The 27,009-nt window shown below is 31.0% G+C and overlaps 1 protein-coding gene across 1 annotated transcript in view; it reads right to left on the bottom strand.

Moving 5' to 3' along the window:
* Positions 1-613: 613 nt before the first annotated feature.
* Cul2 (cullin 2) overlaps positions 614-27,009 on the bottom strand; it is a 77,344-nt gene continuing 50,948 nt past the window's right edge. Inside the window, exons 15-21 of the mRNA XM_085812119.1 lie at positions 25,562-25,708; positions 20,427-20,504; positions 17,953-18,019; positions 11,651-11,847; positions 7,685-7,789; positions 6,147-6,266; positions 614-1,358 (exon numbers count right to left, since the gene is read on the bottom strand). Of these exons, the coding sequence (XP_085668245.1) occupies positions 1,227-1,358; positions 6,147-6,266; positions 7,685-7,789; positions 11,651-11,847; positions 17,953-18,019; positions 20,427-20,504; positions 25,562-25,708 (846 nt within the window). The 3' untranslated portion in view covers positions 614-1,226. The remainder of the gene's footprint in view (positions 1,359-6,146; positions 6,267-7,684; positions 7,790-11,650; positions 11,848-17,952; positions 18,020-20,426; positions 20,505-25,561; positions 25,709-27,009) is intronic.

The following is a 27,009-nucleotide window of genomic DNA, read 5'->3' as shown; positions in this document are numbered from 1 at the left end:
AGTTTCCTCCCCAAATCCTTTGTTTTTTAAGAGCAGTCGAAGAATTATTTTTTAGACAGAGATTTGAGATAAAAATTAATAGATGATTGCTATGTGCAATTTCTAAACTTTTGAGATTTTTATCTATAGAGGGGTACATGCAGTTAATCTGAATTTTATTTACTTTATTTTTGAAAATCTAGAACTATAGGGGTAGACTTTGAGGTTTAAAGACTGAGAAACGGTGCATTAAACTATATGACAAAAACTATTTCCTCCTTTTAGTTCATTATATATTTTTTGAATTTTAAATAAATGCATATTTTGTGATTTTTTTAAAATTTAAACTTCACAGCATTTAAAATTTCATTTTTTACTTATCAAAAATTTTCAAAGAACTAAACAGCTGCCATTTAAAAAATATTACTTTAATGTTTTAGTTAAATTTCACAGTAAAAAAATCCCACAAATTTATATTAATGTTAACAATTAACTCTGCAACTTGTATAATTGTAAAAATTCGACTTTGTGTCTTTGTAACCAAACAGGATAATTTCAATGTCTCATTCTGATGGATAGCAAGAATAAATTGCGTACTTTAAAAATAAATTTAAATAAAATTCTTGAAAACTGATCAGAATTACTTTAAAAATTTATTACGATATGATTAATAATTTACCTATTATTCCATTTATAATAATCATCATTCAAGTCATGGAACAAGAGAAAAACATTTCTAAAGATTGCACTTGAAACTACTTCACTGAATATTATGCGAACAAATTTTTTTAAAAAAAGTTTATTTAAAGACATACCATGCATCAACACTTCCCCAGGCATTTTCTCAAAAAAAAAAAAAGAAAAAGAAAAAGAAAAAGAAAAATCTCAACAGATTTACATACTGGCATGAACAAAATGCTCATGGACAAAAATTACATAAACAGTAAATCTGTATCATTTAAAATATGACAGCACCCAGAAAGACATGATGTAACCTGCCAAAACGTCTCTCATAAATAGCTCATGCCATCAAACAAAACTCAAAATATATTTTTCCTCAGATGATCTTTACATGGATCCAGTGCTAACATAACATGATTGTCTTTCATCCTTGGCTGTGCTCGTCAAAAATGATTCTTTTTTACAATCCAGTTTAAATTAAATTACTTGGGTGCGACAAAGTTCAAACTCCCACTCTTTCGTAGCTCACCGGAACACTACCAGTAGTGAAAGACAAAGTGATATTTTTATGCTACGTAGCTGTACTCATCCGTCGAGTTTGGAGTCCGTTCAATGTACTGCTTGTCTATTAGAGCTTCAATACACTTCTTTATCATAGAAACGTTCGGGTTGAAGCGATTCTTTGCTTGATTTATAACCTATTGCAAAAGAGGAAAACAAATGAATTTCATTGAAAACAATTATTTACACTCAGTAAGCAAATTAATTTTAGCATTTTGTAATTTTAAAAAAGCATATATTTTCTATTTAAAAAAAAAAATATTCATACTTAAAAAGCAATCACTTAAGGAAACAAATTACCATATGTTCCTTATTCTAAAACTGCTATCCTATTACGTTTCCTATTCCAAAACAAATATTCCTTTATGTTTTCTATTCTAAGATCAACTTTTCTATTATGTTTTCAACTGTAAAACAATTGTTCTATTAAGTTTTCTTTTCTAATATATTTCTATTTCAAACACGCCGCATTTCTGTTCTAAAATAATTCTATTCTAAAGTAATTATTTTATAGTTCCCATTCTAAACAATTCTGCAGAATGTTTTTTCTATTCTAAAACAATTATTTATAGTTAACCCTCTTGCTGCGCATCCCATGATTTCCGAGGGCAACGTAGAAGTAGCAAAATTTGCGCAACCCACGATTTCCGTGGGGATGAATTTTTACCGTCTATTTAATTGTGCAACCTGCTCTTTCCCCGTTCAAGGTTTCCTTTCAGCTTTTCTGTGATGTTTAATTGTTTATTTAGATGTGGGCTAATAGATGGCGTTAAATGTCCACATTTCTACCAAATATACAAGAATACGTAATGAAGCATTTTGTGTGCGCTTTTCAGAGCGATAGGAGCTTTCATGTGAGGAATGTCTGGCAGGAAGCGTTTCGCGATTGATATAACCTATATGCCTTACGATATTTCTGACACTGATAGTAGTTCTGACTCTGATTTCAAGTATATTGAAGATAGTTATAGCGAAGCTGATGAGAATTTCTCGGATTCCTCTATGCAAAATATTACATTATGCAAATATTTTCATTAGTATATATGTTTTACCTTTGTATTTTATAAAATAACTCATAGTTTAACCAATATTAATTTTCAAAATTTTCCTTTTATATCATTATTCTTCAATTTCAGTATTCTGACAACCTTTTTCTATGATCTAATTCTATATTGAAAAAAAAAAAAAAAAAAAAAAAAAACTCTTTTACAAAAATTTTTTGTATATTTTAACTCTAAAATACATGTAGATTTGAAATATGCAATAAAAAAATAATGCAATTTTTAAACCTATTTTGATTAAAAAAAAAAAAAGTACACAGTGAGAGAGAGTTAATAAACAAATAATTTTGAAATTTTTCATTTTAGCTTACAAAGCTGTTTTAGAGTATAGAAAGTTTTAGAGCTTCTGCTTCATCAATTAGTTTTTTTGTGAGTTGATCCCATTTTTCTTTCATCAAATCGGATATAGTGAACAACATTTTTAGTTCCTTGAATTTCACTACAGCAGGGTTCGAATGTAGTGATAAGTCAAACAAACCTTTCGGTATGGCAGTCGGTGTCACTAACCCCATATGAGGAAATAGGGGGGGGGGGAATCCTATTACAAAAGCAGAAGAATTTTAATTTAATTAAGAGGGCAAACTCAAATGATTCCTAAAATAAAGGCTTAAACGACCAATATGATGGCACTCATTTTTTAAGTGGCACAAATTTTTATGCCTTCAAAAAAAGCATCTATCACCATGGGCAATCACCTATCACCTTCCCCCCCCCCCAAGATTGATGCTGTTGAAATTCATTACCGGTTACTCTACCTGCTGACTTCTCACTCTGATTTAAAAGTACTATGACAGTGATGCTTCATATCAGTATACCAGGTTGTTCAATAAGTTCGCGGAACGGAAATGAAGAAACCAATTTTTATTTGTAAAAATGACTATTTTTCAACATAGTTTCCCCTCAACTTCAATACACTTATTCCAACGGTCTTCTAATTTCTGGATCCCTTGATTGTAGTGGTTTTTCGGCAGCTCTGCAAAATATCCCTCCATGGCAGCTATTACCTCTTCGTTTGAAGAAAATCGTTTTCCACGGAGACTGTTTGAGGTGTGGGAAGAGCCAGAAGTTGGAGGGAGCTAAATCTGGCAAATAGGCTGGATGTTGCAACAATTCGTACTTCAATTCAGTTATTTTAGGAATGGTTTTTTGAGCTGTGTGCGCAGGTGCATTATCTTGGTAGAAAATGATTTTTTTCTTCTGTAATCCGGGTCTTCTTTCACGAATTTTTTCGTCTAATTGATTCAAAAGGTTACAATAATAATCTGAATTAATTGTTTTGCCAGTTTGGAGGTAATCTATAAACAAAATTCCTTTCGCATCCCAAAAAACTGATGCTAACATCTTCTTGGCTGATTTTTGCACACAAACTCGCTTCGGCGCCAAAGAGCCGGGTTCACACCACTCCTTAGCCTCCTGTTTTGATTCAGGATCATGATTGTAGACCCAAGTCTCATCCATTGTGATAAATCAACGGATAAAATCGCTTTTATTCTTCTTAAAATGCTCCAAATGTTGCTGGCAAAGTCGCATCCGAATGTGTTTTTGCTCCATCGTTAGAGAATGCGACACAGAGTTTTTTGAAACCCAAATTAACACTCAAAATATTGCTCACTGTGCCCAATGAAATGCCTAAAGCCTCTGTAAAATCTCTTTCAGTCAATCGACAGTCTTCCAATACCATATCTTGTATTTTTCCGATAATTTCTGGTGTTGATGCAGTTTTTGGACGTCCCTCTCGCGGATCGTCTTCAAGGCTGGTACGGTTACTTTTGAATAAACTAGCCCACTTGCAAACCATTGTTTTTGAAGGAGCAGATTCACCCAACACATTCACCATTTCGGTATGAATTTCCATTGCCTTTAAACCTTTCTTTACAAAGAATTTGATAACTGCACGTTGCTCAATTTTATCCATACCTGAAAAAAGGCACAACACCTTAGATATAAAGAGCGTAAACACTGAATAAATTAACAGATCGAAATGAAACTTTTGACGTGTTCCTCAGAAAGAACAAATATGAAAATGGCGTCGAAGTTTTAGGTCTAATATTGACGAATAGATGGTGCTCCGTGAACTTATTGAACAACCTTGTACATCCAAACATAGAACAACCATGCAAGAATCGGCAGACTCGTCATCTCATTGATCAAGCATTGGGCATTCAAATACCCAGAATATTTTATAAATTCCCCCCCCCCCAAAATTTAGTAAATGAGAGATTTGTAATGCCATTATAGAGCACATATATTTGTAATGCCATTATAGAGCTCGGAATACAATTAATGCACATATATTGTTGCCAAATAGTGTGATTTAGTGCCAATAATTGATACATATGCGTGATATCACAACATAATTATAATAAGTTCGTTTGGATCTAATGTAAATTTAATTAATTCTTGGTAAGTCTGTTTTTGTAAAGAAGGGATCTAAGTTTTACTTTTCCCTCCCATTTTGAAAAAATGATTAATATTCTGGACTGCGAAGTTACAGGATCTAGTCATCAACAGAACCCATGATACGCAACTTTCAAAATGGATAAACAATGGCAATGGAATGTGAAAAATTATATCTGACTTTAGCTTTTTATATGATATATCGATAATTTGTATCTTTTGATTACCTAACTAAAGAATGTTCTGCCTCTTCCGGAATAATTGGCCAGCTTTTATATTCAGGGATCTCTGCCAACTTTATGTTCGAGGTGGATTTCATAATCGGATCAGATGTTTTACTTTCACACTAAAGGCCTACAAAATTCGTCAGCTTTTATGTCTGAAATGCATTTTCCTCCCCAAAATCTTATGTAATTTTAAATGTAGGATTTTTATATTCATGTTGGTAACAAATAAGATGATTTTATTTTATAATTTTAGAGTGAAACTTTCACCATTGATTTGGCTTTTCTAATGTGAATTCTGTTTTTATATACTCAAATATTCGGAACTCGATATTTCCCGAGATTTTGCTGTACCAACATTTATTCTATTTTAGTTAAAAACAAAGATTATTTAAACTCTAATAACATCTTCTTGGCTGATTAATGAAATTATTAAAAATGAATGTATATTTTTTTTTCAGTAGGCCACCAGAGGTGATCATGTTTGTCCATGGCTGTTTTGATAATATTAATTAAATGCTAACATTAAACGATGAAAATTTTTTTCTTTAAAATAGCAATGGAATTAAATAATTTACTATAACTAGAAACATATAAATAGATATTTTCACAGCATTTTAATTCGGAAAAGTTTAAGAACTCTTAATGCAAAAGTTCATTTACGTGCTGTTCATAACATTTCCGGAAATTATTTGACCAATGCCATACCTCTAATCTTAAGACTCAGAGAGAATAATTCATTGAAAGATAATTTGCTAATGTAAAATTTAAAATTACACAAAACAGAAGCCTTTAGGCATAATTGTTTTTAGACCTTTTTTGAATTCAATTTTAATTAAATGTATTTTAAAAACATAAATATACTGTTAGTAACACATGTTAAAAAATTTCTTTTGAAAGGAATAAGTATAACATGGAACGTTCTAATTTATAAAAGTGGCTCCCATTTGAAAAATGCTGATCTAGCAAACAAAGTTGGATTGTGTAAAACAAAACTCCACTTTTTTCCCCATATGATCTTTCTACAATACAAAGCAGCATCTTAGCTCCCTTATATATATATATATATATAAACCTGTAATCTGCAGTATTGCAAGTTCTTTGCTGATTTAACTGTTGTACATTTATATATATTTTTTGGTCACATAAAGAAAGTTATGCTCTTTTTTATTCTACTTAGCTGTAAATATAATATTTGAAATCAACAAAATATATATAGCACATATATAAGTATGCATACTACCTCTTGTATCAAAGCATTGTGTCGAAGAACTTTTCGTGCTTTCATAATACGGACTATCGCAGCCTGCAGATACAGCTTACGGTCTTCATCGACTGAAACGTGGGTTTGCTCTACCTCTTGCTGAAAATATTACCACATGTAATTTTTAAATTTTACAGATAAATAAAAACATGAATACAGCACTGAGAATTCAAAATCCTCTCTCCCTTTTTAGTAAAGCAAGTGATGCACTAAAAATCACGGTACTTCCATGTTATCACAACCACCTTAGAAGGAACCACCAAATTTTCAGAATTTGCAAAACTATGGCAACCATTCTTTAAACAAGTATGCTTGTGACAATCCTTCAGTCAAGAAATGTTGCCATTTTTGTATACATTCTTTTTGTTATATTCCAAGTTCCAATGGATTTTATTAATACATAATACTTTTTGCATTAATTTTAAAATATGTACTGTGGAATTTGTCAGCAAAGAAGCTCAGGTAAAATTTCTGCAAGAATACAGAATTAAAAAAAAAAAAAAAAAAAAATCTCTCAAAGGAACAACAAGGATATGCATTTGGTACATAGCTGGTGAGTTTCTGCAATTCTCAGATATTATTTAAAGCAAAAATAGATCACTGTGTATTTAGGATGAATAGTGCCCTTCACTCCCCAAAAAAGTATGGACAGATGTGGAGAAGAATGTGATTTATTACTCTTTAATTTAAGCAATGCGTTATCTTTATTTATGCCAAAGTACATTTTCTTTTCATATGCTGATAATTTTTGCCTACTTATGATAAATAGGGACAGTTTGAGAATTATTCTACAAAATGTGCAGAAAACCACCAACTTGCACCAAGATGATTGTATTAATATGCAAGTACCAAAATCACTAAATATGTCATAGCTGCCAACCTTGAATTCTTAAAAACAACAAGAAACTGAGGTTTTTTAAGCTGCATGGCAACACCCTTTCAAAGGAACACAAATGATCTTAATTTGCTTTATAATGTATAGTTCAACCTATTGACTTATCTGTAATTAAATTTTGATGTAAAGCATATTAGCATGCAATTAGATATTCTAAATTTTATATTCAATGGTGAATTTCACTTTTATACAGAGAAAATCCAAAAGAAAAGAGATTCTTTTGTTTATATAAGTACTTTTAAATATGATGAAAATAAAATTAGTAATTAATGTACATAATACCTGCATAGATAAACTTGGTAATGTACCATATCTAAAGTAAACAAAATTAAATAGAAATATTAACTGATTAAACAGGGATTGAATTTCCATATAAAAACCTATGAATGTCTACAGTAAATTAAAACAGCTCATATCAAATGAAATTTAATAATATGAAGCTCAATAAAATGGGGGAAAAATATTCTGAAAATCAACAAAATTGGAGGAATGGAATTAGCCTTATTTAAATTTCATTACTTTAATAAAATGTATGCAAATCAGAAAAACTATAAATGGAATCAACACTGTATATGAAAAGGGAGAATTAAATCAGTAATTTTTAGAGTACAAAAATAATAACCTGAGTTGTTTCCTTCTGAAGAACAGCAGTCAATTTAAATTTAGTTCTTTTATTAGAATAATCTTTATTTAGAGAATATGTGCTTTCAGGATCAACAGTCTTCTCCTGTGAGGAAAAAGAAAAACTGGATAAAACAAAACTGTGTTTGCAAAAAATATGCATATAAATAACTGTATATATGATTTTTGATCAGAATGTGCCAGTTCATCATCTGATTAAGGTGTCAGGTACTTTAAAAAATGTGGAAATATGCCAAAAATATAACAATTTATAATTCAGTAGCTTCATAACTGGTTTACAGTCATGAAATTCTGTGCACTGATTTATCTTTGATACCATGTTTGCTACATTTTACTTTATATTCCAGATATTAAAACATTTTAAATAAAATACAAATACCTTAAACATGGAACAGCATTATAGATTAACAAATCACCATTTTTAGCCGTTCCTGCCACCAAAATAAAAAACAAATAACATATAATTAAAATGACCCTTTTTTAAAATTGTAGAATGGAGTCAGAAATCTGGATGACTAATATCCATAATGAGCTAATGTCTGGATCAACAGCCCCCCCCTGAAAAAAAATTTCTCCCTCCTCTTGTGAAGTAAGAATGAGAATATATTACCGAACAAAAGGAGCAGTGTGCTGTAAATATGATTTTTTTCCTGACTACCTGGCATTTTTGCATATCACATTCATACGCTAATGTGGGTTAGGATAATAGGTTTGAATAGCATGGTTGTAGGAGCATGGTTGTAGTAGGTTTTTCTACCTAACCTAAACAATAAGCAAAGCCCTAATGCTGCCATGACAACATGTCAGATTAACTAGATCTTAAATTGATGATCTAGAATTGCCTATGAATGTGGATCTTGGACTTTACATTGTATTAACTTGACATTTTTTAAAAATTATTAATTTTTTAAATCCCAAAATCATTTTAACATGAAATTCATCATAATCTTAAAATTTTTTTTATGAAAGAAGCATGAAAATTTTATAGGAGAATGTTAAATTGACTATATATATATATGTGTGTGTGTGTTTGTGTATATGTTTTATACTCATATAAAGTTATATAGCTGGTCAAAATTTTCTGAAATTCTGATCAATGGTAACACAATAATCATACAGACAACCAGGAAAATTACAATTCTGAGGAATGTTAACTTAGACATAAAAATCTTCAAGTCTTAATAAAGGAATAAAAATATATTCATAAACATCTACAATGCACAATTATATATAAAAATAATGAATTATTACAATGACCTAATTTAAAAATAGCTAATTACATTTTCTTAAAAAATATACTAAATTTACTCATGCATTCCCCCTTCTTTTCCTGCCAGAAAACAGGGAAATGAAAAAACATGGTACAAAGAGACGCTTTTAAATTATGAACATAGCACAATAGAAAACACACATAAAGACATCATTTTAACATACATTTCAGAGAACTTATCAATTTCGATTTTATTTTTTTCTAGACAAAATTTTATTTGTGCATATATTTTTCATTTATCATAAATCAGAAGTTTCTAAACCATATGGTGAAAAAACTGGGAGGGGGATATGCAATAAAAATTTTTTTTTTTTGGTGGGAATGCCAAATTTAAATAATTTTTTAACATAAAATTGAGTGCAATTTCTAAAGTTTTTGTATGAGAGGAAAGTATTTTGTGGTTAATATTTTAAATATATATTTAATAAAAACAAATTTAGAAGTACTGATGTAGGAATCCTGAGACACAGAAATATTGATGGTTGTAAGATAGGTTCAGAACGTAGATCCAAGAATAAAGAGGAAGGATTCTGATTACGTAGAATACTAAAATGTTGAATTCGTAATGAGTAGGAAAGTTGACAGCCAAGTAAGATTAAATATTCATTTTTATTTCATTTTTATCTCTACTGACATATGTGGCCCCAATCATACTGCATCTATTTACATTTTTGAATACTTCTGAAATAAGAAGAAAGCAAAGGAAATATAGTCTTAATCGGAAGAGAAGCAAAAGTTAAAGTGTGCAATTATCCAATATGGGAAGTTCAACAAAAGGTTTTAGTTCAGGTTAGAAAGGTTTCAATTCTCAAAATTTTGAGTATAATTTTTAAATAAATTACATCATCAGCGTTACACAAGCCATGTGACATAGATTAATATAGATACGGCGCAGTTCAGAAAATGTATTACTACTTTTAAAATATAGAGAAGAAATACCCAAATTAAAAATGAGGGATTAAGAAGATATTACTAAAATTATAAAGCTGATTTACATATTTTGTATCTGATATATCCCCCCTTCAAAAGGAAAAAAATCTTATGTGTACACCACATGACTTCCTTGTACGAAATATTAAATTATATGCATTTTGTATTGAATTTCATTTAAATTGATTGGATTGAATTAAATCTACTTCATCGACAGCGCATAAACCACTATAGAATAAATGCACTCCTTAAAATTCACTATATTTGTTTACTATGACGACACTCTGAATGCACAAAATTTATATCATTTGAAGAATTATTGTTGCCACATGTTCTATTCAAATACTATAATAAAGCTAAAATGATGCATAAAAGAAATTAAGCAAACAAAACAGTTTTTCACAGACGATTTAGTATTTCTCATTCAATTAATTTAGCTCTCACTTCGCGACAAGGCAAAAATACATAAAAACTCAAAATATCTGCATTAAAAATTACGAAGTAAATCTTAAACACTTATTTCCTCGAAAAAATTCCAGTAATGATTAATTATTTTTTTGTGACTTTGCGACGCTTATGGAGAGCTATTAAAACAAATGAAGAGGCATACTGACTGCTGGAGTTGTTCTGATCCACGACAATCCTCACAACGCTCGTGTAACCCAATGGCTCCTTCAGCAATTTCAATGGGACATTTTCGAAAAACACTCACCATATAATCCTGACCTAGCACTGAGTGACTTTCATCTTTTCCCTGAACTGAAGCAGTGCTTCCAAAATGCCATGGAGCTCAAAGAAACGTCACCACTCACTTCCAATCATTGGCAGGAACATTTTATGAAGAGGGTATTGCAAAGCTTGCTTACAGATATAACAAATGCCTTAATCGCCAAGGTGATTATGTAGAGAAATAACCTGTACTGTACATTAGTTTTGGTATATCAATAATACCTACTATATATATGTAGGATATAAGAAAATCTTTTTTGTATATTCACCCATCTTTTCTTTATAGCCCATCAGAGGTTGGAAAAAAAATAGCCTAGGTACAAACTGAACCCATGAAGTTAGACAATCTGGATTTATTAAAAGCATTACTATATACTTTTTCTTTTTTTAAAGTAACATTTTTCTATGTGGCTGGCCATACCAACAGCTAATTGTTTGAAAAGTGAAACGGACAACAAAAGTTCAAGACTAATAGCCTTTGACTAAAAACTGAATGGCAACACTAACAATGTATCGAGAAATCTAAAGATATGTCAAATTAAAATTTTTACGAGTCTGCTGTTGAACTTTGGGGTTTAAAAACGATGAAAGTGATGTTTAATAAATAAAGTTAAAAAGAAAGAAAAAATTGTGTGGATAATTTTACGATGAAAACTTAATACTGGTAAGATAAATTGAAAAAAAAAAAACTGAAAAATATATGGCAACACTTCATACTTTAATGGGAATCCTGAAAATATGCTGCTTTTAAAAATTCTGTGATTGTACAGTTGAATTTTTTGTGTTGGAAGTGCAAAGAAAATGTTTAATAATTAAGTTAAAAAGACAAAAACAGTTCTATCAAGACTAAGAGCTTGTCAAGACAATAACTAAGAGCTGCAAAAACAGAAGCTGTGAAGGGACTTTTGTGGACTTGGCTTATCAAAACAGAACATACATCATTATACATAAGAAAAGTGATATTAATATTATAATACATTTAAAATAGATAATATCTCAGCAAATATGAATACTAACATTGCCTCCTAGAAGCAGTTTCGACTCTATAAGACTCAGTATTTGTTTTCCCAATTGATCATCACTTAGTTTAGTACTTTCTTGTATGTCAGAATAGGAGAGAACATCAGAAGTTTCATACAGTAGAAGTATCGCCATCTGGTAGGTGCTCATGGTCACAATGTAAGGTCTTTTCAAATAACACAACTTAAGTTCAGCTAAAACAGAAACAGAAATCTGAGTTATATGCAAATTTCACAAAGGATCTGGAAAATTTAAAGAATTTTATTTCCAAGATAATACAGCAGGTGAGCAAATATTAGTTGAATAAAATACAGTTCTTTTGATGTATTAATATACACAAGCACATTGGTGCAACTTAGATATATATATGTAGGATATAAGAAAATATGATAGCCGCTTTAAAAATAATTGGCAACCTCAAAATTAATGATTCTAGATTTGGTGCTCTCCCTCTAAATTCATCTGCTCTCCTAAATTCAAGATCTATGTTATGTAATGCTACTTGAAAAGGGCAAAAGTAAAATTAACCAATCATAACTTGTCTCTAGAACTGCATCTACTTCAGTACAAATACCACTCATAAGCTGTGTCATCTTCTCCTAGCTTCCCCACGCCAACATCCACACTGCTTTCCCTGTCTGTCTAAAATGATATTGCCCCGTTAATCTGCGCATATAAGAAATTATTGTAATTGCTTATTATAAAAAAATAACATTGTTCATGAAGAATTATTCTGACGTGGCTGGAAATAAAGATGACTTGGATAACTGGAAATAAAGATGAACTTGGTTTCGTATCAACTTCTTCCTCATGACTGCAAGCTGACTCCTCCTACACAGTAAAATATTACAATTAAAAGTTAAAATATGCAGTAAACACAGCACCATAAAACTTAACAGACGTCATCATTACGATCTTGACTCGCAATAGATTTGCAGCAAAATATCCACGGAGTTTTCATCACAAACACATCATGAACAGGCAAATGTCGGGAACAATGCAAATATGAAGTTCGATGATTTTCCAGCACGTATTAATAACGCTTTCAAAATTTTTTTCTTCTGCAGGTACTGGAAACTGTTGAAAATCCAATTGGGAAAACTTCCGCACTGTGTCTTATCCTGGGCGAACTTAATGGTCAGAATACTCTCGGAATCAGCTTATATCTCACTAATCGCAGTGGACAGCACACAACGACAGTACATATATATTATATACATACTTTAAATTTGAATTAGAATAGCTGTCAAAGTCGAAACATAAAAAACTCGGAAATTTTAATGCTATGCAGCAATGCCATTTTAAAACTCCAAACTGACTTTGCACTCATATCCTTGTAGGAGATTCAAAAGAATTTGGTATTTTTTTCCCATATTCAATCAAGATGAAAACATTTTTACAAGAACATATTATACCTCAGCCTGCAGGTTCAGTATGTATCCATATATACAACTTCATCCCCTTGGCCAGAGCTCCTATAAATGTACCTGATATGTGTATATTCATTTCTATTTGTCAAATTTTTATAAAATCAATTAAACTAATTCCTAAATTAAAAATAAATGCCAAAATTTTATTGCACTTTTCATAACCAACATTTAATACAGTTCCGAGGCCTCCATCATCATCCATGCTCCAATATTCTCTTCGAGAAGTATATAAGGTATTTTTTCCTCTTTTCCATGAGGCTTTGTGGTGTAATTTTGTACAATCCTGTGTTGCAATATTAGTAAAATATAAAACTTTGATAGACCAAAAACTGATATAAAAAAAGCTAAAGTAAAAAATTGAACAATATAATAAAATACTAGGAATACCATATCTGCTTAAACATATTAATACTAACCTACTATTATAAGCAAAAATAATCCAAACAATTCTGAAAAAAAAAAAAAAAATATTATTTATAGTTCAAATCAGCAATTTGTAGTTCTGGCTTGATCCCAAGTCATTGTGGAATTACGGGTAATAAGTTTGCCGACACTCTAGCTAAGGTTATATCTGTCTTTCCTCAACCTAATCCTCTTGTTTGTTATCACAGTGCAAAGAGAATCATTGGAGCCAGATGTGGAGCTCTTCGTTGAGAGAAGAATGAGAACTTTGTGAAGGGTAAAATTTGAGGTTCCCTAATGGGAAATCGCATTTCTTGTGACTTACCTAGACCTGTCGGTGTCGCTATCTTTAGATTAAAAATTGGACATGACTACCTCATGAAACACCTACACAGATCTGGTTTAGCAGATTCTCCAACTTGCCCATTATGTGATATTAGCGACATATGCAGTGACCATTTGGACCCTTGATCTGAACTTAATGTTGTGGCAATAGCTAAAGCTATCAAAAATTATTGTACGTTTTTTAATGTTGGAATTATAATGGGCTGCCCATCCCAGACTAATGACAGTCATGCTGTCTAGCATAAGATTTAAAAAGAAAAAAAAATGTACTCCTGGCTTATGCATAGATGTACTGCAAATACATATCCCATATACATCTCCCACCAGTCATTTTTTGATTAGGGCACATTAAAATAGTCTCTTTTCTTTACTGATTTTGACATAAAATATGTAATTTACGAATGAGTAAAATTAAGGGTAAAAAGTAGGATGACAACTACATGGTGACATGTGAGTGTAAAAAGTTAAATTAATTTTATTACACCATTAGGTACTTTCTCCCTCCTTTCCACATGCCTCTGTGGTGTAAGTCTGGCTAGCATTCATGAGGTGTTTTAATCTTGAAAAGAGCATGACTAGACAAGTAGTGCCCAAATTTAAAAAGGTGGCCAATGATAATTCGTCACCAGCAGGATTTGATGATTGGCCCCCTTCACCCCCAGTTGCCCTTTAAAGAGGGAAGGAAGTAGGGCATTTTCTCCCCTTTTCTGCAATCCTTTCTGTGCAACTAGAAACACATCTGACGGAGTTTGAATCCTGGAGAGACATTGCAGATTTCTTCAGTTTCCTGACATCGAAACATTATAAAAGACTCTACAAGTGGCTATCGAACTAAAAGATGGTGGACGATAATTTATAACCACCAAGATTTGGTGATTGTGTACCTCATCCCCAATTCCCTTTGAAAGAGGGAATATATAAGGTATTTTTCCTCCCTTCCATGTGGCTTCATGATGTAATTTGATAGCATGTTCGGCTAGCAATAGGGAGGTTCGGTATTCAAATCCCAGCGAGGGCACTGCATACTGTTCCAAGTTTCGACACTGATGTAACCTAATGGACTCTACAGCACATTATTCAGGCTACTGAGCTATTTATAATAAAATTCAGACATTATATATATAACTGTTTAATTAGATTAAACAGTAACTAATTAAACAATCAACGGGCATGTCAAATTCATGCCTGTTTACCCCCAGATAATAACAAAAAATATTTAAATAATAATAAAAATTGGAATTCATATATCGAGAACACATGATCTTTACAAAATTATTTGTTCAGACATTGTTAAGAAAGATGCCATCCCATTTACAGGGAAATTAATAGAATTTCAGTGCAATTCAACCTTAAAGTAAAGAATGAGTGAAATATACTTGCCTGCACACCTCCCAGAAAGCTAAAAATTTTGCACTGCCCATGATTTCTACATTTGGTAGTACATATCAGTATAGACAACTTTTAACACTAATGAAAAGGACCAAGGTCCCCAGCAAGATCCGTGTTAACAGATATTCGTCTGACATCAGTTCCAAAAACTGCTACTCTCCAGACATCCTATCCTACCTCTCCCCCCCCCAAAAAAAATGTCAGGTGTCAGGAAAGAAACTATAAATATCCATCTGCTACCAAGATTTCCCTGTGTTTCTTCTATTTTTTTAAAAAACTACATTATTGGGTAAGACTTTACACATTTACTCACCTTTTAAAAATATCATTATATATGAACACAGCATTTTTTATACTGCAGCCTAAGCTACTGCACACATAACCATTTGGAAAACTTGAGACATTGAGTTCGACAAGCCTGAATTAGCTATTCTAAATTTTACATTAAGTGGTGAATTTCATTTCATATTTTCCTAACACTTTTATGTAGAGAATATCTTAAATACAGAAAGAAAGCTCTAACTTACCAAAGTACTTTAAATATGATGAAAATAAAATTAATAATCAATGAGTACACTATTTTGCAAATAAATTTCATAATATATCATATATTAATATAAAACAAAATTAAATACAAATATTAGTTGATTAACATTAGTTAAATCTTCATAAAAAGTTCTACAAATGTCTATAGTACATTAAGAATATTCAGATTAAAACAAATTTAATAAGAAAAACTATGCCAAAATCACTAGATGTGAGGAACGGAATTTGCAGAATTTAAGTTTCATTAATTTTACATATTTCATTTATTGCTGTGAAAGATCTTTCTCGGCAAAGCCTAAAATTTAGAAATCCAGAAATTCTGTGATTTACCGGGATATCGGAAGAAGCAATGAAAAACTGGAATAACTGGCAGTTATGACTTAATCAGAGAAAATGGATTAATATCTGCACTGTTCTTCATTCATGTGAACAAATTCTTTTTCCATATTATCTAGTAACTGGGATTTTGAAGCTTGTAAAACTGCAATCAGAGAAAGAAGAGGTCCTTAAATATTATCCTGCTGACTGTGAATAAAACGGTGTCCGCCGATAACATCGCGGCAAAAACGTCGTGCTACAAAACATTGTGGGAGAAAACATCGCAAAGAGAAAACGTCGCAGTCCTAAAACATTGTGGTACAAAACATCGACGTCGAAAACAAAGCGGTTCAAAAACTTCACAGTTTAAAAACATCGTCGTCGAAAATATTGTGGTAAAAAATAAAGTATCTATGAATTATTGCATGACAATAATATCACAGACATGCTTTTTTCAAGTTTTAATAACTGTAAATGGATATTTCCATAATGATTTGTGAGTGCAAAATGTAAAGAAGGATAATTTTTACTTTCACATTTTTTTTAATAACTAATAAATTTTTGCTGAAAAAGTAAGAAGGCATAGAAAATTAAATGCAACTTACAGATACTTTTCATGAAAAATTACCAGTAAAAACTTTATAAAAAATGATTTTCTAACGGCCTTTGTTAGTTAACTATGTCGGTTTAAAATTGTATTAAGTGCTATAAGTTGCATTAATTTTCTATGCTTAAGTTTCCTTCTTATTTTCTCAGCAAAAATTTATTAGCTAATAAAAAATATGAAAGTAAAAATTATCCTTCTTTTCATCTTGCGCTCACAAATCATTATGGGAATATCCTTTTACAGTTATTAAAGCCTGAAAATATATGTCTGCGATGTTATTGTTATGCGATGATTTGTAGATACTTTATTTTTTAACCACAATACTTTCGACGGCGATGTTTTTAAACTGCGAAGTTTTTGAACCGCTTTATTTTCGACGACGATGTTTTGTACCATGATGTTTTAGAACTGCGATGTTTTCTCCCACGATGTTTTCGCCTTGCGTTGTTTTCCCCGCGATGGTTTTGCCTGTAACCGAATAAAACATTTGTCAGTTTCTCTGCACAGGCCATCAGATAGCCACTGCTGTGGAAATATTCCACTTGCTTTGTTTTTGTACTTCATAAAAAGGGGTCTGTAATTCTGGTAAAATTGCTTTGTTTTGAAGCAGCTTTCTTTCTTTTTGCACTTCCCCAATTTCACCAGAATTTCCATTTCAAACACTATGAATACAAATTTCCCACAAATTGGGTGTTACAATATCTTTCTGCTCACCCATATCCAGATGTTCCTTTCCTCATTCAACAGATGCTCATTCTCTCGACCAGCAGCAAATTAACTGAAAAGAAGTCACAAATGTGATTCCAGCCTTCAAAATCTTTTTAAAAAATGGAACAAAATATATACCTATAACAGTTAATTTTTTTCATAAAAATGAAAGATATGAGAATCAAAGAGAGTGAGATCAAACAAAAGTGCTGATGTTATGAGTGTGCTGTGATGTCCCACAATTATCTATAACAGGCAATGATTCATGCTCCTTGGTGACAGTTTTATACTCAACAGGATAATATGTAAGTACCAAGAATGCAATTCGCATCACACACTTGAACACTTTTCCAAACCTTTTCTTCAATAAGCCAGCTGGTTTCTTCAAGAATGACAAAAAAACCTACTACAACCTTGGAAGAATGCGACTGATCTTGACACGGAATACACAAGCGATTAAATTAGTACGTTATCTTTTTTTTAATCTACTTGAAAAAATTAAATTAATATGGAAATTCTTGATAAATACATTTAAGAAATAAAATTATTATTACCGTTGCAAAGATGATGCAGCCATGTTAGTTTTCGACCACTGAACCTGGTATTATAGAAATTCTCAAACTGAAAAATAATGATAAATAAATAAGTTTGGGCAATATTTTTTACTAATTATTTACAGAAAAATGCAATTATAGAATTTTCAGTTCTAAAATGTGCGCTACATTCCTCCACTTGCATTTCACGTTAAAAAAAAATTAGCACTTGATGATTATACAATCCCCCTGAAAAGTATTGAAAAAATTGGCAACCCAGAGCACAGCCAAAATGTAATTATGTGGTAATTCAGGTATGCACACAGCAAACGAGTGTCAATTTCCACCTTCTAATTCAATGGTAGTGTTTGTTTCTGCTGCACTGAATACTTCCTTCCCCCCTTGCAATGCCTAGTAATAGAACTGTAGAGGCTACCGGCCAATAAAAAAAAAAAGAGCACTGAGTTTCTTCAGAAATATAGCATTTTTGCTAACAGTAGAATGCAAAGTAGAATTTGCTTTCCCTAAAGTTGTACTTTGATAAATTTTGTACTGGATGCAAAACTTGGGCAATTATTTCATATTTTTTAAGCGAAAATAGGCTGCTGTGTATACGGGAAAACAACAGTGTGCACAATATAAAGTTTTTGCAATTCCCTGAAGTTTGAATGAAAACAGACTGCTGTGTATCTAGGAGAAAGTACCAAAAAGAGGGGGAGATCTGAAAGGTTTCAGATTTTAAATTATGTCCAAAGCGGCATTTTTTTAAACATTTCGTGTGTTACCTTTAATTATTAAATATCATGTTCTTCACACTTGAACCATAAAATTCAGTTCAAGAGCAATATTGCAAAATAAATTTTAAATGAGCATATCTTTAGAATTTCCGGTACACGGTCTCGCGTGCTGGAGATAAAAATGTTTTTTCTGTACAATGTTGCCATTGCTTGCTTTGAAATCCTCGAGTATGTTAATCAAAAATTCGTTTTACAAAATATGAAATTGATAATAAAACAAATTTCGGCTTCTAGATGACCATATTCACAGCAGGATTACATTATTCAAAATTTGATTGCTCTAGGTACTGCTGTTTTATCACAATGTGAAAAACATACATTCATTTATGCAGATTCTTCATTATTTAATTTTTTTTTAAAATATAATACAAGGCGATAATAATGGTGGCAACAATTTGAAAAGTGAAACAATGCCTTTTAGTGAATCAATGCAAAATGCCAAAATGAAATTAATAGTCCTTCTGGGAAAATTGTCCCTTAGGATTAAAAACATTTTCATTATGATTATTTCTTACATTTTAAATTTTGTTAACAGGTTACTGTTTTATGTAATTCTTTGTGCATTGCTATTTTTGGAACTAGCTGTTGCTTTCAAGTTTTAGCTTTGTTACTGCCAACTTTCTGGGAAGGATGGTGCAGACAGTCAAAACAGACTAAAAAGAATTTTATTAGAATCTTTATACTTCATATAAATATTAAAAATAAAATTTAAAATATTTATTGCATAAATCACAAACCAAAAATTCAAATTTCCAGGAAGAACTCAATATTTAAAATGTGCCAGAATTTAAATGTTACAAAATATCCATTTTCTTGAAATTCTTCTCTAAAACACAGTCGGTTTTTGTCTGGGGAACACAGTGTGCCCACAAAAATATTATTTATTTATTAGAATTATTTTCAAAAGACAATTTATTTGTCCTCATTATTTAGCCACATTTATTTTCACAACTGCTGGTTGTAACCATGTACTTCCATGTTGAAAATATTTTTAAATGATGGAATTATTTATGTTTTGGCACGTATTAATAAAAATAAATTTAAATTTAAAAAGTTATATTTTGAAAAGCTTGCTTATCTAACTCTTCATACAATCTCCCAATCTATACAGTTACATTTAGGAAAATTTTATACTCCTAAAAATGAAACACAAAAAGTTTGACACTCTGGCAAAAAGAGACAGATATTTAATTTAAAGATTATGTTCAGGGGTTGTATATAAACTGAAAAACAAAGTGGTTTCATTTGTATGTAACTAAAAATATCAGTTTAGAGAAAGGTATCTGAATGATAATGGCAAAAAAAACTTTTTTGGATGCAAATAATGAAGCTACATAAAAATATGAGCAATATTAAGAACAGAAAAACTCAGGATAAATATGTTGTAAATTAGGTTGGCAGGAATACAGTCGGAAATTAGGAATCTTCCATCTAAATCGTAAGAATTGGCTACTGTGTATAAGGTAACTGATAATAAATACACGAGAAAAATACCATCAAGTATTTACATAAATTACACCATCATAAAATAACTAAGTATAAAAGTAATAATGCAATTAATAACTCAAAATTACTAAAAAGTGCAATCTCCATTGTCTAAACAGAAAAAATTAAAATGAAAAAAGCTATCACAATGTTATTATTATTATTTCTCAACATCTCATAATATTTGTTAAATAAAAATTTAAAAAATCAAACCTTCTGCACACTTTTTTCCAACTCCTGTGGTATTGCAAATGGAGAAATGGCAGTTTGTCCCAAAGGCCATGCACCAGCCTAAGGAAAAAAAAATATTAGCAATATTTGTATGCATCAAGAGAATGACAAAACTTTCCCAATACAAGCTTAAAAAATAGATAAGTATATAAATAATAATAAAAAAAAAAAAAAAAAAAAACCTACATCTTAAGAGCTACAAGCACTTCCACACTTTTACGTGCCTAGCTATTATTCCCAAGAATTAACCGTGGAGGACATTTTAATGATTTATTAATATATTTACACTTTTTATAAAAATAAATCAAACAAAATCAACTGACTTATAGAACAATATATATAAATAACAAATGATTTCATTTGCTTTTGTTTTCAAAATTAATTTGCCTTTTTTTGCTTTCTTCATGTTGGGTAAACTCCCGTAACTGATTTGGACATGTACTATTTGCTGCAATAAATTCCTAAAAAAGTACACCAAAAAGCTCAACAAAATTATTAAATTATATAAACAAAAGATGTAAAAAATAAGAGTATTATCATATTACTTTCACTTCTCTTATGACAGTATCTTATTTTAATTATTCATCTTTCTTTTTGTACATTATTACAGAGTAATGAAATGAAAAATGATTAACATCTGTTTTAAAACTATAAAAAGGTATATTAAATGCAAGGAACTGCAAATATGGTATAAACACAAAGAAAACGTAATACATATATTATTTGTTCATCTGGAAAATTACACTGCTTTTCTATGGCAATACAAATCAATCAGTAAAAAACATTATAAAATTCAATGAATGACATAAGCACCATTTTTCTGCGACTTTTTATTATCTCTCCGGCAGATGGTAAATTCCCTTTTTAAAAGTCTGTAGGTTTATTCATACCGAATTTATTAACATGCTATTTGACAGTTCCCAAACATGTGAACTCCATTCTGTTCAGATAATTTTAAAATGATGCAAAGAGATGAAACGGGAGTCTGGTGAATATTGGGAAGGGGTGATACAAGACATCTCAGCCATACCTAATAAGCCTAAAATTCACATAATGGTGGCAAGCATTGTTACAATCAAAATTTGGTCAGTTTTGGTTCCTTTAATTTGATTTCTGCTTTTAAAACTTTAATTTGGGAACAGTATTTTTCCAAATTTACTGTCTGATTTGATGCTAACAATTACTTGATTCCTTTATAGTCCCAACATACCCAAAACATTACCTTTTTGAGATGCAGTTTCTCTCTTGATGTTACTAAAGAAGGCTCTTTTACCTTACATCATGATATTTTATTGTATAGCATCTGCTTCTCCTCTGTACTGTACTTTTTGAAATATTTAATCAGTCTGATAGTTCCTGAAATGTTTTAACAGCAGCAGCATTCACGATTCATTCATAGATTTCAGTGACAGCTTCTTAACAGATCCTTGTTTACAGAAGACTTACTTTGTTTTAGTTGTTTAGAATGGTCATCATGTTTGAGGCCAAAATTTCTCAAACCATCTTCAAACTCTTATTACAAGAAACAGCACTTTGACCAGATTTAGCACAAAATTTATACACAGTCTAACTAGCATTTTTTCCTTTTTGAAAATAAAAGAACACAGTATGATGAAAATGAACTTTAAGATTCTCCATTCTTGGCACTGCACTGAAACCAAAAATTATGCCACAACACATGCTAGAATTCTGAAAGGAGAGTAGAAAAGACCATATTTAAACACCTACTTCAATCAATGTCACTCCTTACTAACAGCAACAAAATACAGTAGGAAAACATGCTTTGACTCAAAAAACTGCAGAGCTTTTTGGATGACTCACTAAATATAAATATTTCATGTATAAATAAATCCAAGAAATATATAATATACATCAAAGTTCCAGGAATTATGTCAATACTATGAAAAATTGCATTAACATTTTTCAAAATAATCATATCCTTTAGTCCATGATTGTAAACTTATTAAAGTAAATTTAATATTGATTTGAAGATATACAAAGAAGTTCTGCTGTCACATTTTCTTAATCTTCTGATCATGGGATCCAAGAAAAGTTTGTTCCCTATTTACATAGAATATATCAGGGTTGCCACTCAAACACGAGAAGGAAATTCCTTGACTTTTATAGTTGTGTTTTAAGAAAATCCCAGTCTATCTGCATAGTGCACTTTGGCTGTGTTCAGAAGTAAATTTATTATAGTACTTCTAAACACAAAAATCTTCCAATTACATATGACTTACCAAAAGCCCTATTATAACTATAATAGAAATTGTTATCTCCACTGAAGATTGAGGTTAGAATATGCCCAATATGGATTAAAAAACATCTTTTTTTTTTTTTTTTTTTTTTTTTTTTCTTTCAGACATTTTACAACTAAACAAAACAAAGAAATCTATTTAATGATATTTTAAAATAAATTTGGGTATTTTATATTTACTTAGCAGCATACATAAGGAAAGAATATGTGCATAAAATTTCACGATGGTATGTCATCATACTGCTAGAATTAGTTTCAGGAGTATGCCAGAGAAAATTGGTTGAAATTTTAAAGTATTATTAACTAATAATAAATACATTTTGAAGAAAGAAGCCACATTAAATGATACTAATAACATTAAATAAATTACTTAAAAATTAAAAATAGAATTGCAATAATCAACAATATTTAGGCGAATAGAGTTAGATGACTGATTACTATTTTTTTTTATTTTACTGCAAAATGACAAATAAGGTATTTATTAAAAAAGAAAAGGAAAAAAAAAAAAAAAAGATTAAAAGACTTTTTGTGGTAATATCATAAAATACGATACGGCCTTGACATGATTTTAAAAACTGTTGCCAACAACAAATGACCCGTTTACTGTTTATCATCATGTCGCCTAATTCCATGTGTACCATATACTAGGATTAAACCAATTTTGCTTTATACGAGAATGAGAAGGAATTTTTTTCCATTCAACATGCACTGCACGTGCGAACGAGTCTTTCGATTCTTAAGGTTACTGGAAATTGCTGGAAACTTGCTCTGCCTTTCTTAAAGACAATCTGATTGGAGCTATGAAAATTGGCTCTATGCCAGCTGCCCTAATGACGCTCACGCGATACCTAATTCGCCAAGAAAATCACTTCCAGCACTGGCATAAAAATTGCTATTTTGGGGATCGCCACATGAAATTCAATGACCTTTTTTGGTCAGTTTTCGAATTACCTGGCTTTTCCCGATAGCGTGGCAACCCTGATATATGCTAGGAACGTTTTTAGTATTTAAATTTCATGGTCCATTAATGTAGCTACCTCTAGTTCTCTGTCAATTTATGCTTGTTTCCAATCTGTGGTTTCACTTGAATCATATCTCCCATATCTTCGAATTGTGTACCGGCAATCACAAAGATAAGTCACTAAACACCAGAAAATCAGTGCCATTCTATGGTTGATTTCAGTTTTAAAATCAGAAAATCGTCAGGTAGGGAGGCTTGTTCAACCTCTGCAATCTGTTATATAGTCAAGAATTGCTTTAAATAAACAGCGAGTAGTAGACCATTATGTAGTTAGTCAGCTGACACATAGGTCTTGCTTTATCATGAAGAAAAATTGCCTGAGAGCTTAGACGGTTTCCCCGAAACCAGTTTCAATATTATCTTTATCTTCCTTCATTTCAAATGAGTCAGGTTCAAGTTGCGACCATGTTCTATATTTATTTTTGATTAGTAGCATAGCTGAAGATCCAGTTATACCAAGATAAGTTGAAACGATTTTGCCAGAAATATATTCTTTTTAGACAAAACTACTAAAGACATTCTCTTTCATGAGATTTCTATAACATGAAATACCTAAAAGCTGATCACTTTTTTGAACTGATACATTATCTGGGAGAGCATTTGAAAAAGTGACAAATGTACAAGAAATAAAAACAGTGCAGTCTCGAGTAAAACAGCAATTTGGCAAATAAAATATTCCCTCTGCTACACTCACTGTTGCCAATCTAAATATTTTGTATTTAGATAAGTACTTTTAATGTTGGTTAGATCTTCTTCTTCAAAATGATGACAGATGTCTGTCTTACGTTGAGCTACGGGGAAAACTGTTTTCGTTGAGCAGAACTTTTCATTTGGATAATTATAGTGAATTTACATGACTTAATTTTAAAGCTTGAGGTGAACAAATTAATGAAACTGTAGCAAATAATACAATAAACATGGATCAACATTTTGACGAAGTAGTGACAATGAAAGTTTTTTTTTAATCGGCTAATTATGAAATGTGGAAAAATAAAAGTTGCAAAGAAAAAATGGATACGTTTCAATCTTTTAAAAGGAAAAAAATTCATTGCCTGACCTTGTTCAAGTAACAGAATACATTTTCAGCATGCCAGAAACATTGGCACCAGTTGAAAGTGTGTGGGTGTGATTATGGCAAAGCCTCGAGGGCTATCTGCCTAAGGGGAAGGATGCCTTCATGGAGGACTTTATAAGGGAAACTGGCTCATATACACGTTACACATGGGGAAAACCACAGATACGTCCATGCAGCCAGCCCGTTCGTGGAATTCGAACCTCCGAGTGAACTACAAGTGTTCAGCGATTTTACCACTCGACCGCTGGTGGGCCACACCAGTTGAAAGAGTATTTTTAATAATGAGTATCATATTGTCTACAGATAGGGTAGAATAGCTGAATCAATCGTAAAAGATTTACAAAGCTGCAAAATTTACAATGAATTAAGCTGCACGGAATTTTCCAATGCCTTTAAAAATAACAAAAATTTTTTTAAAGAAAGTTCACACTAGTGATAAATAACTTCTTAATAATAAGATATGTTCAGGTGAATTATTAGAAGTTTCTTTAAACTCAGTGTTTTTTTTGTTATCAATTTTTTTCAATCACAGGTATTTATCCCATCCTAATAGGATTTAATTTTTGTTCTGAGTACTTTCTGAAAATTGTCCCAGTATAAGCAAAAATATTATGGCAGAACTATACATAAGTATAAATTTACATGCAGAAAACATTACTTGTCATCACTGCCACATTTAATTTTATAGCACCCAGTCCTAAGAAGCAATTTATATAGCTACATAGTTTGAAAAAGGAAATAGAAAATCACATGATAATACACACCTGAAGAACCGATATACTGAAATTGACTCCGAGATCCACTTTCTCGTCTCTCAGGTACTCAGAAAACCTACTATTTAAATCACCACTCAAGCTGATGTCGGTGAACATGCGGTGGAGTTTGCTTGTGAATTCGTACCCACACGCTTGCTGCAAACAATAAAAAGTAAAATGAATACAACTTTTCTCATCTCCTAAAGTTTAAGAATAAATTTTAGACATTAAAACTTCATCTAATACTTGCAAATTAGCTGGACCTCACTAATATTTTAACAAAAATATTGCTTTACCCTTGACACAGATTCCTGGAATTACTTCATTGTCAACTTCGGATTAACTACAGCAAGCACATATCTGCATTGTATCACCCTTTTTAGGGGGGAGATGATTCTTTACACATCAAAAGTTTTGCGGCAATAACTGTTGATCCCTTGCTATCTTTTACTGTGTTTTGCAGATATATAATAAAAGTGTTACTTGCAGATGCAGTGATTTTCGCTTAATAAAATAACTTTTGTTGCAGACACATTTGAGTTTATTACGTGGCCAAACTTAACAGACAACAATTTGCAGAGTACAAATTTTGATATCAGATTTAAACTTATCTAATTAATAAGATAATAACTAAACATCAATCTGATAATTAATACCTTAAATAATAATTAGAAATTAATATTAAATTATTTGTGCAATTCTGAATAATTCTAAACGCCCTTTTATAAAAATTTATGGACCAACATTTTGGGCCAGATCGAAGTTTTGGCTGTTGTAAATTTGAACAAAAATAAGTGGCTGACTTTACTAATCATTAAGTTTAATAAGAGATTTGGAATCAGAATGCAAATTAGTTCAAGTATAAATAAGCTTTCAGGACCTAAGTTCTTGAGAGAGCACTAACAATAGAACACAGTCTTTCTGCGATTGAGCTGACATTACGAAAAGGAATGAAGAGTAGGTTGTCGTCAACTGGGTACAACATGACACCTGGATGTGATGCAGATGCCTTTAATTTGGATGACATAATATACACTAGTTTTCTTTCTTGTTTCTGGCAATGACAAATGTTTTAAAGTTTTGTTTTGACTCTGTAGCAATAATGATTTTATCCTGAAACCTCATGTCTGGAAAATGAATATGAAACATAATTGCATCTATCAATTAAAAATCACGAATTAAATAATTAGATATTTGATTAAAAGCAATACAAAAATAATGATAAAATGATAACATCCAAACATGTGGTACAAGATAAAGCTGTTCTTGCGACAAGCAAAACTACCATGTATCCTACATAGCAGATCTATGTGAAATCTGGGTGTACTAGCCATAAATTTTATTACTTCAATCAAGCAAATCAATTAATTACCAATTAAAATCTCTAAGTATTAAATAAAAACCAAATACTAAAAGTAATTAAATTAATTACTTATATTTAATATTTATCATTCTTT

Source organism: Stegodyphus dumicola, chromosome 2, assembly GCF_044657685.1.
Source record: "Stegodyphus dumicola isolate Sdum_Otavi_A_Nest chromosome 2, ASM4465768v1".
NCBI lineage: Eukaryota > Metazoa > Arthropoda > Arachnida > Araneae > Eresidae > Stegodyphus > Stegodyphus dumicola.
This window is presented reverse-complemented; position numbering and strand designations above follow the sequence as displayed.